Source organism: Carassius auratus, chromosome 46, assembly GCF_003368295.1.
Source record: "Carassius auratus strain Wakin chromosome 46, ASM336829v1, whole genome shotgun sequence".
NCBI classification, from domain to species: domain Eukaryota; kingdom Metazoa; phylum Chordata; class Actinopteri; order Cypriniformes; family Cyprinidae; genus Carassius; species Carassius auratus.
This window is the reverse complement of record NC_039288.1, coordinates 5,348,749-5,365,419: the sequence shown is the minus strand read 5'-3', so window position 1 is coordinate 5,365,419 and position 16,671 is coordinate 5,348,749. Positions and strand designations below refer to the sequence as shown.

The 16,671-nt window shown below is 35.8% G+C and overlaps 1 protein-coding gene across 1 annotated transcript; it reads left to right on the top strand.

The window, feature by feature from the left end:
* The first annotated feature begins 680 nt into the window (after nt 1-680).
* Nucleotides 681-13,930, top strand: LOC113063944 (protein ERGIC-53-like). Its single transcript, XM_026234415.1, has 13 exons — nt 681-905; nt 3,024-3,178; nt 4,820-4,927; nt 5,554-5,615; nt 5,999-6,098; nt 6,368-6,491; nt 6,943-7,001; nt 7,174-7,306; nt 7,699-7,886; nt 8,245-8,315; nt 11,835-11,991; nt 12,876-12,997; nt 13,328-13,930. Exons 1-13 carry the CDS (start codon nt 713-715, stop codon nt 13,362-13,364), a joined length of 1,509 nt encoding a protein of 502 aa, XP_026090200.1. The 5' UTR covers nt 681-712; the 3' UTR covers nt 13,365-13,930.
* Nucleotides 13,931-16,671: the final 2,741 nt, after the last annotated feature.

Genomic DNA, 16,671 nt, shown 5'->3' with positions numbered 1-16,671 from the left:
ACATGCCTCTCATCTTTTTAAATGTGGCTGACTTTAAATTGGTGGCTGACTAAATACTTATTTTCCCCACTGTGTGTGTGTGTGTGTGTGTGTGTGTGTGTGTGTGTGTGTATGTATATATATATATATTCGTTTATATTTGTGTGTTTGTGTATGTAAATGTGTATGTATGTATTGTGTATGTGTTGTGATAAATATATTTATAATTATATGTTCATAATTATGTATCTGTATATACTATTTGTGTGCATATATACTGTATGTGTGTATACATATACATATTCTATTTTTATTTATATTTATAATGCACAATCTAATATATATTTTAATGTATTTTATAATATAATATATTTAGCATGGATTATATATTCTTGTGTGTGTGCTATTTGCTAAATCAAAAATATGTACTGTATTAGCCAGTCTAAACAGTCTGAAGAAAAGCTCATATAAATTTAATCTTGCTGCGTCAAGAATATTTAACACCACTTTAACACAACGCCAAAAGAAATGTTGGGGTTACTTTAGTAACTTACTAGTATGCTATTACACGTCTTGTACATCAGTACATGAAAACGAGACTCAAAGCGGTTCTCGTTTTAATTCCCCGCCTGTCAATCAAGCGCTTTAGCCAATGAAAGAGCGCCCTGTTGGCCCTTCTGAGTTTCCAGTCGTCCCGCCCCTCACTGTGCTACGTCAGCACTCTGACTCAAACATGGCGGTGTCCATAGCCAAGTGCCTGGCAGCTTATGGCTATTTATTACTAATATCTTTAATATTTCCACACGCTTTCGCCGACAATGCTGCCGAGGATTCCCCGCACCGGCGCTTTGAGTATAAATATAGTTTCAAAGGACCACATCTGACACAGAGTGATGGAAGAATCCCATTCTGGATTCATACTGGAAGTAAGTTTATCCATCCATCTGTATAACTGTTATCTGTCAGTATGTTTAGTCCATGTACATACTTGTAGTTTAAATTCCCCATTAAATTTATGTGAAGTTGCATTAAAATAAAACGAACTAGTGGTGCAATTATTATTGAATGAATGAATGAATAACAGATTGCATTGCTTTTGCATGTTTTTGTTTTGTAATAATGCAAATTATGATATTTTGTAACATATCTTAAAGTAAACTATGCGCACACTCGGTTCTGATATGTCTGGTGCACTGCCAGCTGTGTTTTTATGGTGTGTTGAGAAAACATCTACTTTTTACTTTCTACTTAATAAAAAGTGTCATTTTTGATTGGTCTTCAGATTCACATAATCATCTTTTATGCCTAATTAAATTATTAGTAAACATATGCATGCAGTTTCACAGCTGACATGGCACTAGTTTTCCTAAAGGGTTAAACAAATCTGTCTCAGCATGTGCCGAGAGCAAAGTTCTGTTTTGCAACACTTCCCAAATCTCTCAAATACACTGCACATATTAGCCTGAAGGAGCAAAAAATCTACCGTTTACTTAGTCAATAGATTTAATGTTGTGATTTATGTCCTGTTGTTCTGTTTAAATTGATTTATCTAAACAGAGAAGTATGCTGTCAGGGAAGAATGTGCTCATAAACCTGGTATTTTGCCAGATATTACATGGGTGTGTGATGATAAAATTATATAACGTAATTATTTTCTGTATTCTCTAATAAAGCAATAAGCCCCAAGACGCCGTGGTTTACATTGAATTTATAACACTTAAGGGGTGTTGTTAGAAACCTAAAACCCCCTTAGCTGTTATTAATTTACTTTGAACCATGGCTTCACGCAGCTTTTTGCTTTTATAAAACTGTTATTTCATATGTGTAGTAAGGTTCCACCAAATAAAATGGCAAATAAAGTGTAATGATATAAATAAAAACTGTATTTTCACAAAACATGTACTTGCTATGTACTTCCTCAGTTGTGGTTCTAACAAAGTGGTTGCAAAGCAACACACAGAAGTAAACAAGTATGTTTATAGTGTAATTTACAACAGCTTCAAATGTGGCTCAACCAAGCGGCAACCTCCCGCTCTCTCTTATGAAGCCAACAAGGAAGTGACTTAAACCGTAATTCATTGACTGGTCGCTAGAGGCTGACTTAAAAATGGAGTCAATCCCATTGAAAAAAAATTTGGTCTATATAGCTATATATTCATGGCGACTGTGGGGGGGGTAGATTTATTTATTTATTTTATAACTCATCCATTTAAATTATATTATATTAAGTTATGCATAATTAATGGCTCGGCCACATGAGTGGCAGGTGGATTGCTGCTGCTGTCACCGCTGTCGTGCTAGGTGGGTGTGGTTTCGGCAACCAGCTCCTGCCTTTTTGCCCATTTTTGGTATCCAAGAGTGACGTTTGGTGACGCGCTGCCAAGCGGCAGCCGGCTCCGCCCACTTTTGGATTCAAAAACAGTCTTCGGAAACCTATTGGTGACGTAACGGATGCTATGTCCTTGTTTTTATACAGTCTGTGATGTCACCCGTAGACTACTGAATCCACCTGTCACTCAATTTACTATATAGATCAAAATATTTTTTTTTTTGAACCAAGCTGTAAACTTTTTTTGTTTTGTTTTGCTGCTGTAAAGTTGGGCATTTTAACATGGGGAGTCTATGGGACTGACTGCCTCATGAAGCCAGCCTCTAGTGGCCAGTCGACGAATTACAGTTTAAGTCACTTCCTTGTTGGCTTCAGGAGAGAGAGCGGGAGGTTGCCGCTCGGGTTTTATACAGTCTATGAGCTCAACCAATCAGAATCAAGGACCGGAACTATCCGTTTTATAATGTAAGATATATATCAGATATACTGATAATTTTGGTAACTGACACATGCTCAGAAACCAACTTTCTTACCTCAGCTACCTGGTTTTGAGAAACAACCCTTTAATAATTAAAAAAAAAAAAATTTGGCAAAACTTGTTTACATCAGATCATGCTGCTCAATGATCAGTATATTCTTAATATTATTATTATTAAATAATAAATATTAGATAATTTTCTATTCATGCATTTTCCCATTTCCATCTTCTCTCCAGATGCCATTCCTGGTTCAGATCAGATCCGAATCACCCCCTCTCTGCGAAGCCAGAAGGGTTCGGTATGGACAAAAAACCCTGTAGGTTTTGAACACTGGGAAGCTGAAGTGACATTCCGTGTGTCCGGACGAGGACGAATGGGAGCAGATGGATTGGTAAAAATATTATTATTAATATTATTCTAATAAATATTTTTTGTATATGTGAGACTCATTTGTACATTTGTGGCTATAGGCACTTGTAAACATATAGAAGCACAGACATAAATTGTTGATGACAGTGGAGGGTCATGTTGACACTTTAACACAGTTCAGATTTTTTTTACACTACAGTTAAATCTTGTTATTGTAAAATATTATTGTAACTTAATAACTGTCTTCTATTATAAGATAATTATCTTTATTCAATAAGGTATCGTTCTGATCACTAAAATTATTAATACTAAGTAAATACTAAGAAAAAAATTACACTTACTGTAATTACAGTAATTTTCTCTGAATTTCATTCCATTTTAATTCTATAATTCTTTATTATATTAAAAATGTAAAACATTCTATTTAGCACCTCAGTTGGATATGACCATGAACTAATTAATATTCATGAGCATTTCATGACATCACCAACCTAAACCCTTAACTAAAACTGTTAAAACATGTTTGTTAATTTAAATAAAATTAAAAATAAACATTTAATGAAAAAAAAAATATTTTAATAAATAATAAAATATTAATTTTATTAATTAATTAATTATTATTAATTATTTTAGGTAGCTGCCAAGGCAAGATTTCTCATTTGTATTTAATTGAAGTTAAAGCACTAAAATTACAAAATAAAAAATATAATTTAAAATGATATTTATCACTGTGATACAAAGCTGAATTTTCAGACCATGATCTTTCAGAAATCATTCTTATAAGTTCATTTGCTGCTCAAGAAACATTTCATATTCTGTTGAGAACAGATTTTTTCGGAAACCTTTTTTTTTTTTCAGGATTCTTTGAATCTCTGCATTTTGCTAATAAACATGATATTTAAAACTTGTACATGTCACAAGTGCAAAACCTTTAACTGACGTGTAAAGGACACGTATATGAAACAGCATATGTAAAACAGAAGCTGTGAAACAGTCAAGCAGAAGGGCAGTGTGTCTACTTCCTGTGAAGTCATGTCTAGAAATCAGAAAATCATAGAGACTTGATGGTGGAAACGTTTTCCTAACAGCATGGAAATAAGCTAACAGCTACTCAGAACACCTGCATAGTCATGACCGGGCAACCACCCGGAACACCCTAGCAGTGTGCCAGCAGTTTTGCATGAGCAAACAACAGTCGCATTTAGTTAAATGTTACTATTATTTCTTTTCACAAACCATTAAATTGTAGGTTTGCATTTCAAGTTCATTATGATTCATCATGAGCTTATTTTGTATGGCTGCGTTACTGGGTGCTATACAGAATTAACTTGCACAAAATATGTTTGTTTTTTTAATTGTTAAAAGTCATTAGGTTTTAAATATTTCATCTCACCACAGGCATTTCTTTTTGCACAGAATAAACCATTTTCTCAGGAAAAGCATCCATAGGTCAGCCTTGATAAATTCACGTACACTGTTCGGCATTTGCAGTGTAGAATGAGCAATTAAATGTAGTGTTGTACAACTAACATGTGCTTTCTTTGAATTGTCCCACAGTCCGGTGGAGCAGACCACACTGAGCTCAAGCACCACTTACCAAATTATCCATGCTCACTGAAGAAAGTGTCTATGTGTGTGTGTGTGTGTGTGTGTGTTTCTGTAGGCCATATGGTTCACGGCCAGTCAAGGTCTGGAGGGTCCTGTGTACGGGGCTGCTGATCAGTGGAATGGCGTGGGAATATTCTTTGACTCTTTTGATAATGATGGAAAGGTGATTGGACACAAGTATAGTTTTTAAACAAATGCGTTTTCATTATTATAATTTCATTTTAGATTTGTTTATTTAAATGTATGAAAATAATACAATTCTAAATCAGTTTACGATTATAGCTGTATCGAATGTTATTCAAAACTAATAAGTTGCGCTCAAGTAGCTCAAGTTGCATTTTTGCTAAATAAAACTAATTAAAAAAAATTATAAAGGGCAATATAGTTACTTTTAAAGGGTATTTTTATATTACATTTTTTTTCTGATCTGACTCCATGATATAACATTTTAAAGATATCATACTTGTAAAAATGTATTCATCTGCATGATTGTTTTTAATCATTTTTCAGCCCTAGAATTTGTAATTTTTAGTTCATTGAAAAATTTGTTTTTTAACACTTGATTGTATCCGAAAAATTTACCCAATAATGTTTGTTTTTGAACGATGTGCATTTTTCAGTCAAAACAACTTAAGGTAAAGCTAAATATATATTTATCAAAGGATTATGATTATGTGTTTTGCGTTGGCCTCAGGAGCAAACAGCAAAGTTCCTCAGTGGATTTGTTTTGTGCCTCCTCTGTACTAAATAAGGATTATGTCTCTCTTCTCTGTGACCTTGCTATTGTAGAAAAACAACCCTGCTGTCCTGGTGGTGGGTAACAATGGGAAACTTATTTATGACCATCAAAAGTAAGTAAACCTATCCTCCTTGCTGACATCGGTGCTCTTATTTTTAAATTTGAACAGAGATTAGGAAATATGATGATTTATGAGAGAGTCTAATCCTCTGTCTGTCTTAATGCTTTCACTGTTACTGCACTCAGATTAAATTAGATTCGTGTCGTGTCCCAGCGGGGGAGAGCTGTCAGCAGCATATGTACTAGACTGTGCGCAAACACAGAAAAATACCCATAGCCCTTCATATTCTTGATATGTTTTTTTTGATTCATTTCATTTAAGTAAATTTTAATAGAAACTAATTTAGTTTTTTCTAATTGACATGGGAAAGGAAGCTGTTGTTGTTGGTGTTGTCTTTGTGTTTACATATATGATAAACCATATTTTTCCTCTAGTGATGGCACAACCCAGTCTCTGGGTACATGTCTTAGAGACTTCAGAAACAAACCTTACCCTGTACGTGCCAAAATCACCTACTACAAGAAAACTTTATCGGTAGGTCAAGTTTATATCACCATAAACCAGTAATAAGAATCAACATACATTCATTCTGAAGAACTGACTATAATTTGACTTTATTTGGTCATTATTATTACCAAATAATTACTACTGTAAGGTTTTTCTTTCTGTAAATTTTGCATTGTATGTCAAACCAATAGAGCCACTGTTCATTACCTTACCTAAATTCATCTTTGAGATTTTAAGACAAGTTCAAATTAAAACCGGAATATAATATAACATCAGAATAATCTCGATGGTTTCAGGTTTTCATCAATAACGGGTTCACTCCTGATAAAGATGATTATGAGTTCTGCACCAAAGTAGAAAACATGATCATTCCCGAGAATGGCTATTTTGGCATCTCTGCGGCCACTGGAGGACTTGCAGGTATGTTTTAAAAGTAACCAAATGCAGAGATTTTCTTTGTTATGCTTCGGCTGGATCAGCTAACGAGAAAATAGTTGGCTTTGAACCATTAAAGACATAGTTCTACCTAAAATGAAGGTTCTATTATCCTTTACTCACCCTCAAGAACACACAAGATAATTTGTAGAATGTTGGGAACCAAACTGGTAGCCAATAACGTCCATAGTATTTTTTCCCATACTATGAAAGTCAATGGCTACCGTCAGCTGTTTAGTTACCAACATTGTTATTGATAATACCACCAAAAAAATCTTCTTTTGTGCTCAACAGAAGAGAGAAACTCATACAGGTTTGGAACAACTTGAGGGTGAGTAAATGACAGAATTTTCATAGGGGAAGAAAGAAAGCTGGTGGTACTGAAATTGCACACTGCAGCTTTAAAAATATGGCTAACCAATTTCTTTTTCGACAGATGACCATGACGTTCTGTCGTTTTTGCTGTTCAGACTTACCGAGCCTGGGCAGAATCTGGTACACATTTTCCTCCCCACACATGATTATGATTAAAAAAGGATCGGCCATACTTGTTTCAGAAGTGTCTACCTCTTACTTCATTCCTCTTGTTCATTATAATTGGAGGATGCGTAAGTGTGTCTATGTGTGTGAGTGGGTTTGAATGTGTGTTTTGTGTCTTTCTATAAAGCCTCCCCCAGAAAAAGAGATTCCCAAAGAGGAGAAGGACAAGTACCAGGAGGAATTTGAGAATTTCCAACAAGAGCTGGACAAAAGGAAAGAGGAGTTTCAGAAAGAGCACCCTGATGTCCAGGGGCAGCCCAGTGAGTTGCTCTCATTCTGGTTTGACCACTCAGCTTTAGGTTTTCATGATGTTCATTGTCAAAAGACATGAGACACTGACATAAAAACACAGAAATAGAATGATGAAATGTTATTACTAATAAAAACCAGTGCACTTTTTATAAACCCTGTTCTAATCTTAGATCTGATTGGACGAGTCACAACTTTATTTATTTATAAAATATTTTATATTTAGTTTGTTTATTATCCATCCAAGGAAATTTTAGCGGCAAATTTATATATATATATATTTTTTATTTAAACAACAGATTCTGTTTCGACTATGATTCTTTTTTTTTTACTTACTGGGTTGCTTAAAAATGAAAACCCATATTTGTAGAAAAACATCTGTTCAGTGTTTCTCTTCTGGCAGTTGAGGACATGTTTGAAAGTGTTAACGACCGGGAAATCCGTCAGGTGTTTGAGGGGCAGAATCAAATACACCTGGAAATCAAGCAACTGAACAGACAGCTGGCCATGATTCTGGACGAACAACGCCGTTATGTGTCAGTCATCACAGAGGAGATCTCCAAACGTTCGTCACAAGCACAGTCAGGACAGGTAAGACTTGACAAATGCGTTTGAAATATGGCAAACTGTTAAATGTATGTGTATTAAAACATTAAATGCTAATCTAAAAAATGTTAGCCTGAATGCACTGTAAGTCGCTTTGGATAAAAGCATCCGCTAAATGCATTAATTTCATTTAATGTTGACCAGATTTTCATACTGAATGCTGTGACATGTCATCTCAGATCCATGTTTTTAGATCTAGTCTGACATCTTTTAAAACCTGTTGCTTTATCAGTTTGCGAAGCGCCAAAATTATATAATTGCTTTTAATACTCACAAGTGATTTATTTAATTTATGATCTAAACTGTCCTTGAGTCTAACTAATAGTTTGCATGCTTTATTTAGGCTCCCAATCATGAAATGGACACCATTATCAATACACAACAAGAGGTTTTGAGGAACCTTAATGAAGTAAGGTAAGTGCCTAAGGAAAATATTGTGCTCCTGTCAAAAAAAACTGTTATATTACCATATTTTACGAAAAATAAGTCACATATGATTTTAACTCTAAATTGCATTGCTGAGAGAAGAAAAGCATAGAAGTTGCATCAGTAAATATGTAAGTCGCATTTTATTATTACATTCAGAAATAATATAAAATACCAGTATATAAAACGAAACCTTTACAGACATTAAAAGTATATTTTATTTTCCTTCACTCCACAACAAATCCTTTACATTTAACAGTATTTCGAACAGAACTTAAATGGATAAATACAAAACAAACATGCATTATAGTGGCATTAGTTATCAGTAAAATGTATTATAAATGCCCAGCCTCAACACATTTATTTAAATTGAAACTAACTAATAAAAATTAATATGATATACCTCTGAAAATTCCTAGCCAATTAAGTGTTAAGTCAAAAACAATCTCTGAGTGAGTCAACTACTTACAGGCCTTAGCGCATTACATGCCTTTTACAAAAGGCTGAACAATGCAACAGATTAGGTTTTGTCTGTAAACATCCTGTTTGTTGTGTCTTTACATAAAGATCTAAAGATGTTCATTGTTTAATCCAGATTAAATACATTTGTTTGTTATTCAGTTTTGGCCTCTGTAATGTCAGCATTGTTTTTTTGTTTTGTTAGCGGACGGTTGTTTGTTTTGCTCCAGGTGTTTTTGAAGTGAGGTGTAGACGAAACAAGGATTAAAGCCCAAAAACTAAATCGAATAATAAGGCTTTGGGATTAGACCCCAAAATACAGCATTTAAAACTCTTTTAACTGTGCAAGGAGAGGATTAGCCCACAATAGACTGTTTTTACAACAACTCGGATGTATCCAAACTATACTGATTGTTAAACCGGTTTTTAGAACAACACTTACCGATGGCTTTGTTAGGGATTTAAGCAAGAGATTTGTTTGTGCATTTAGATAAAGAGTTTAGTTGCAGAAGAGCATTGTTTGAAACCTTTAATAACCTAATTACATCTTATATTTTATTAAAACTGAATTTTACTTCAACGGCAAAAGCTTTATCCTTATCTACGCGTTTAAATGATTTGTACGTATATTGCGTATAAAGGTTTGCTATTTGGAGCATATGCAAATATTGTTACTTTTAATATTGCTATTAGCTAAACATAATGCAGCAGTCATCATTAAAAGGACAGAATCAATGCCACATTGTTGCCATATTGGTGGAAAGACGTCAAAAAGATCAGTAATCTTAGTCAATTGTTAATTTAGGCTAATCCTATTGGCACTCGTATTTAAACAGCATTTGGTCTGCAACAAACAAATGCTCCATTGATTGAGTTCATCTGTTAGATTATGTACATATTAAGATCTTGACCTTTTCTTTTTTTTAATCATAATTTCATTTTACTCGTCTTAGCCCAACAAAATGACTTATCTGATGGGGAAAAGTGAATTCCTCTGGCATATAGTTCATTTGAAGTGGATAAAGATTACTTGGGAGGGTTACTAAATGTTCACTTTTTGCCTCAAGGCAGATTAGAGTCTTTATTATTTTTTTTTCTCCCTTAAGAAACAAATTTGATTTTGTTTAGGCTCCTTATGGGCCTCTGTTTGATGGATTAAATGTGAATCTTTAAATATATCCATGCATCATACACCAGCAAATACACAGTCTGCTTCTGATTGCTTTCTTGTCTTTGTAATTCCCCAAGGAGACTGTGCTTATGACTTACCAAACGCTTTCATTTTGTCCATCCCCTCATATTTTTTTATCCTAGTAATCATCCTAGAATTCTGAAGATGATATCCAAAGAAATGGGGTTCAGGCACAGGATAATACGTGATCAGTAAAAAATGCGAGTTAAGCAGATAAATTATCTTAAATTTCGAGATGTGTTCCTGATTAAAAGGTTAAACTGTGTGCTGCTCTTTTATAATATGCTGACCATAAATTTGACCTTATTTTGATTTAAAAAATGAATTATTAAAAGAAAAAGGTTTTAAAAGATTTAATTTACGTTAACATTACTTTTTTGTGTGTGCATCATAAAATAATTAGATATACAAAATGTTTCTCTAATTTCCATAGTGCTTTCTTTTTAATGCAGCATTGAAGTGTTTTCTAGATTGTTTGTCTTACACTCATAACAGTTATAAATGGATAATTATTTTATTTATACGTGTAAGATTTGTATATTATTCCATTTTAAGCATACTGCTTCTAGCCAAATGAAAGTGTCCCCCTGAGGAAAGCTGTGGCATGGCCTGAATGGGTATTTATTAATCATCTGAAATATGTTTGGGAAAGGGACCATGTTTTTTAGGAAGATTAATTTAGCAATCATTGCTGCTTGAGCTGCAGGGTAATTTCATTTTTTCTATGAGGCTGAAGGATATATGGCCTTTTGGTGAGAGTTAAGAGGAGGCTTAAAAGATTAGATTGGGACAATTCACTGAAATATTAAGATTAAGATTTTGTTGGCCGAGGACCTTGGGCGCAGCAGTCATTTGCCAGTGTAATCGGAGACAGCAGCGTTTACATGCAGTTCTATCAAGATGTCATTAGAGGTGTGAGAAAGGCTCAAAACCTTTAGACCAGACAGAGCTGTACAGCAAGTGTAGATGATATTTGATTTGTTAGGTTTTACAGTCTTATTGAGATTAGAGGTTTGTTAAACTAAAAATATCTTGCCATTTTAAAATCGGAGCCTTGGGGAAAAAGATGTATGCCATAAGTTGTATTGAAAAATATTATATTAATCTATTTCTCTAAAGTTGAATTACCCATGAAACCATGAACATTTTTGGAGACCATCACATACCAATAAGTAGGGAGGGAGTGGAAATTATATTTTTGCATGGTCATGTCTACAATAGAAATAATGTCATGAAATCCGAAAAACATGAGCTTTGTCTTAAGAATCCGATCAGATATTCTAAGCGTAACGTTGTTTTATACATTTAAAACATAGATGAAGTCTTGTGATTCTCCATCTCAGAGGAATCGATTGCTTGATAAGATCCTCTTGTATGACATACTGTTGTATGCAAACAGGCAGCATCTGGACCCGTCTGGCATGCACAATTTGAAAATTTTAACTTTTCTTCTCGAATAATTACCGTATTTTTCGGACTAAAAGTTGCACCTGAGTATAAGTCGCATCAGTCCAAAAATACGTCATGATGAGGAAAAAAACATATATGAGTCGCACTGGACTATAAGACGCATTTATTTAGAACCAAGAGAAAAAATTACCGTCTACAGCCACGAGAGGGCGCTCTATGTTTTCAGTGTAGACTACAGGAGTGCTGAGCAGCATAGAGCGCCCTCTCGCGGCTGTAGAAGGTAATGTTTTCTCTTGGTTCATGTCTTGGACCAGCCAAACTATGAAAAAAAGTGCGACTTATAGTCCGGAAAATACGGTAATAGTATTTTACATGCGCTCTGACTCATGTATGTTTTTGTTCTGGTTTGCACTAATGTTGTTGTAATGTTGTGTTGTGGTCTGTAGGAACTCAGTGTCAGACTTCAAGCAGTTGACAGTGGGTCAGCAGCATGGTAACGCAGCCGGACTAGGATCATATGAGACAGTCCAGCACTTCAATGACATCAAGGAGCATTTGCATGTCGTCAAGAGGAACATAGAACACATAATTCAGAAAAATCTAGTAAGTTAAAAATAAACCAGCATTTCTGATATGGGCTTATCTGACGAATAGTCATATAGTCATAATCAAATAGTCAAACCAACTTGTTTTCATTTTTGATGACATGATGCATTTTATTGGTATGCCTTTCAGGATTATCATCGTAAACTAAAACCATAAATTATTTTAAATAAAATAAACTTTTACTGAGGTCAAATATAAAATAAATTGTACTTGTTTTATTTCACTTGTAGCCAAGCTAACCTTTCTCATTTTATTTTTTAACATGATGTATTATTACTTAATATATTTTACATTACATTATAGAATATCTAGTCATTTACTAGGGCTGTGCAAGAAAATCGAAGATGATTTTCATGTGCATCTACAGTAGTCAGTAAAGGCGCTCCTGTAATTATTGGTATATCTCCAGCATGTGCGTTCAGGTCAGGATTGCCAGGTTTTCAAAACAAATCTACGATATACTGTTCACTGACAATCTACACAAAATCGATTTTAAAATCGCAGGTGATTCTTTGTCGATTTTTGAAAGTGATTTTGTCCGTGAACTACGGCTATGGCAACCCCACCAAAAAACTTATATTTTAACCCCGGGACGAAATTATTACCGGGGAACCCACTGGAAATGTGATTGGGCTAGTTTGGAGAAGCAACTGATCTGAACGCATGTGCTGGAGATATACTACTAATTACAGGAGCGCCTTTACTGATGAGATGCGCATGAAAATCGCATTCAATTTTTTTTTTGAACAGCCCTATCATTTAACAGCCCCCCCTCCCCCTTCACTTCTCTGTGTGTTTTCTGCCTTGTTTTAAATTGTCTATGTTCTAATTAATTAATTTAAAAAAGTGCCAATGACTCCTTTTTTGGTCACGATCCTTAGAATCCTGCGGAGAAGGTGAAGTGTCCTGAACTTCCTCCTTTACCCACCTGCCTCTCTACCACACACTTTGTGATCTTCATCGTCATGCAATCCCTCCTCTTCTTCTGCTACATTATGTACAAGTGAGTGAATTTGAATGTTGCAGCATTCGTGCAAAGCTCTTTAAGAAGTATGTAAATGGAAAAAGGGTTTTGTTCCTTTTTGATTGGGTGCTTCATTAAGCTTCAGTTTTTGGATTCTTGTGATGGCTTCCTCGGATGCTTTGGTAGTTAAAGGACTGAAACCTCTCCCATTGTCTTTTAAATTAAAAGATATCTTGTTCCCATAATGAAAAAGCAAGACGGATATCAGTCAAGATAGAAATTTTGTATGAACAGAACAAAAATGAAGACCATTTTAAAATATGTATTTTGTCATACACTGTGTTTTAATTCGATTTCTTCTCCTTTCAGGAGTCAGCAGGAAGCAGCAGCTAAGAAGTTTTTTTGATGATCCTTAGCTCTTGGTAAACACAGCACAACATGTCCTTTTTTTTTTTTTTTTTTTGTTAATTCAAGATTGTTTGTTTTCTGTTTGCAAACTGTAAATTATTATACTTGAAAACTTTAGTATTTTGTTTGAGATTTCTTTTTTAATTCTTGATTTTTAATTTGATCAGAGTTGTACAGTGTTTGAATGGCTGCTCTTTTCCAAGTCTGTGTGTGGCATTTGCAGTGGAAGATTCCTGAATATGATGTAATATATTCTTAAGAGGTCTGACATTATATTTACTGTTCAATACTGGTCCAGGAATCATTTCATAAACTCAATCACTGTCCCAGGAGCGTTCTGAGCTGTGGTAAAAAAAAAGAAAGTAATCGCAATACGATCAAATATTTTAACGCATGCCCTTTGGTAATGCCTCTACAATAAGGCAGATTTTTCATCCAGAAGTGTTAAAGCTTTATTGTATTGGTGAAAGTAAGAACCTGAAGGTTGTGAATGTGTGTTTTGAATCTTAAAAAACTAAAATGTTTTTCTTCTCAAACAATTTACATAAAACACAAATCGAAAACTTTTCGTGTGGTCTCATTTTTATTTAAAAATCTTGTAGGTGTATATGTTCTATATGTTGCCTGTTGCTGTAGTGTATTGTCAGCTCACTCTGTGTAAATGAGTAGCAAAAGTGCGGCTGGAGGTTTTGAGCTCCTGGATGCAGATGTAACTGTCTCATAATGTAAGAGCCCCAGCCATGAGGCATAGCACTGCTCTGAAGCGTCTATGCTTATGATTTAAAATGTTCTATATTAATGATCCATTACACAGGAAGTTACCACTGTTATGATCTGAATGACTGCTTAGATGCTACAGGCCATTGGTGTCCTTGTCACTATCATCCATTTGTGACATTAAGTGACGTGACATTCAGCCAAGTATGGTGACCCATACTCAGAATTTGTGCTCTGCATTTAACCCATCCAAAGTGCACACACACACAGCAGTGAAAGTGAAAGTGACGTGACCTACAGCCAAGTATGGTGACCCATACTCCGAATTCGTGCTCTGCTTTTAACCCATCCAAAGTGCACACACACACACTGTGAACACACACCCGGAGCAATGGGCAGCTATTTATGCTACGGCGCCGGGGAGCAGTTGGGGGTTTGGTGCCTTGCTCAAGGGCAAGTGGTATTGAAGGTGGAGAGAGAACAGTACATGCACTCCCCCCACCTACAATTCCTGCCAACCCAAGACTCGAACTCAAAACCTTTCGATTGTGAGTCAGACTCTCTAACCATTAGGCCACGACTCCCCCAAAGTATTGCGCTGGGAATCCTGGGATATGCTGATGATTCTTAGCACTGATAATCCACCAGCCGTCCCGTCCCTCTTTCTCTCTTCGCTCTCAATCACTGCTCTCTGCTCCGGCTTGATTGTGTACTCTCACTCTCTCCCCCACCCCCTCTTCTCTCTCTCTCTCTCTCTCTCTCTCTCTCTCTCTTCAGGGGATTACACTGAGAGATGTCCTGTCTGTTTAACACATCTGTCACTCCATCCCTCCATGCTGAGCTCACTGGCCCTAACAGGAGATGCAGTTGTGAACCATCTCCTCTATAATTTAATTACCAGGTTCCTTAAGGACACTTTAATTATTCCTAGTGCTTTGAATGATGGGCAGGGTTTTTTTTGTTTTTTTTTTCTTCTTGGTGCATTTGTGTCTGTGACTCATTTCAACGCACTTCCTGTATGAATAGTAGTTGCGTCCTTTCAAGGCAACCATATTGTCACCCGAGATAAATTCAAATTTTAAGAACCCTGTCCACAACAATTCAATCTTAAAATGACCTTCCCTTCAGGTATAGTATTTTTTAGCAAATTTGTGTTTCCAAAAGGCCCATAATTGAACAATTATGGGACTGTGGGGACACAATGATGACCTTTCTGCTGTGTCTTCACCTTGGACAGGCATTGTCAGCTTCAGTTTTGACTGTGTCAGAGCTTTAATAGGAGATAACAGACTCACAAAATGAGAGTTTTGTTGGACAATAGTCGGACTACAATATGAATTGACCTGAGGTACTTGTCAACAGCGAATAAAAAGAGACCTTTCGGTAATTACAGTTTTTTTTTTACAAGGGTAATGGGAGTTCGTTGGTACACTACCTTTGACTGGTTTAGGATGGTTTTAACATTAGACAATCCAGGGTCATCCTTTGGGCAGTGCAACTGGTGTGGTCTCACCGGGCACTGCATTTTGAGAGGGCACTGTGGCGTACGGACCGAGGGGGACAAACCTCTCACCCCGACACCCACCCACATCAGTCAAAGCCCAGCCTTTTAAAACCAACTAGAATACTTGAAGACCAGTTTGTTCAGGTTAAGAGACCATCTGTTTTAAACCAGTGATGACCAGAAATCCATGGTGAGCTTGTTCAAGAGTGATGTTCTTTTCAGGCAATATTTTACATCATGTTTAATAATTATTATCTGTCTATTTTAAATCTTCTCTGCTGACAAGTTCTGGAAACTGCTGGATATGGTGTGTAAAATCATACCACCTCATCATCATCATCATCATCATCATCATCATCTTCACGTCCAGTGGTTTGTAATCCTGTGGCTGTGCTTTTCCTGGGCTCACAGGAGGTATGAATGGAAGACATTTCAGTCGACCTTTTAGTAATTACTCGCAGTTTATGCTGCTCCATGTGTGAATGCTATGCTACATGCTATGCGTATTGGCAAATTGAGTCATTCCTTGTTAAAGCAGTGCTAATTAGACGTTGTAAATATTTGGAAAAAATAGTCCAAGGTTGTTTGCTGATTTTAGCTGGGAACCAGGCTGGTCAATTTAGAAAAGTTTTGAGCACTTGTTAGCTAGTCAGCCTGAAAGACTAGTCAACTGACCAGCTAAACCAGCCAAACACGAGAGAACAACTACACCAATTGAAGACCAGTTTGGTCACATTGGAAGACCAGCTAACTGTTTTAAACCATCAGAAATCCATGGCAAGTGAAGTTTCATGTTTAGTAACTATTATCAGTTTTTCTATAATTCTCTAAGCAGACTAGAATTGAAGAACTGCAGAAGAATCTCCTAGGTGTTTGCAGGTAAATACGGTGTTTGAATATGTAGGTCTTCATCAGCGGAAACAGATAAATAGGTTCGTAATCCCGTATCTTCTCTGGGCTCACAAATGAGTAAATCTAGTAACGGTTGGTTGCGTTGCATTGGTCAGTCCCTTAAGTAATGTGATTAGCGGTCAGTCAGTGGGTGGATGCAACAAACATGACGTCAACGGCGGAGGCTGACCTA

What these genes read in the sequence shown, in the direction of transcription:
- LOC113063944 (XM_026234415.1), top strand. Translation starts at nt 713, where the DNA reads ATGGCGGTGTCCATAGCCAAGTGCCTGGCAGCTTATGGCTATTTATTA. An exon ending in CACAAGCACAGTCAGGACAG is followed by an intron (nt 7,887 to 8,244) that starts GTAAGACTTGAC and finishes TGCTTTATTTAG; the next exon opens with GCTCCCAATCATGAAATGGA. An exon ending in AGGAACCTTAATGAAGTAAG is followed by an intron (nt 8,316 to 11,834) that starts GTAAGTGCCTAA and finishes TGTGGTCTGTAG; the next exon opens with GAACTCAGTGTCAGACTTCA.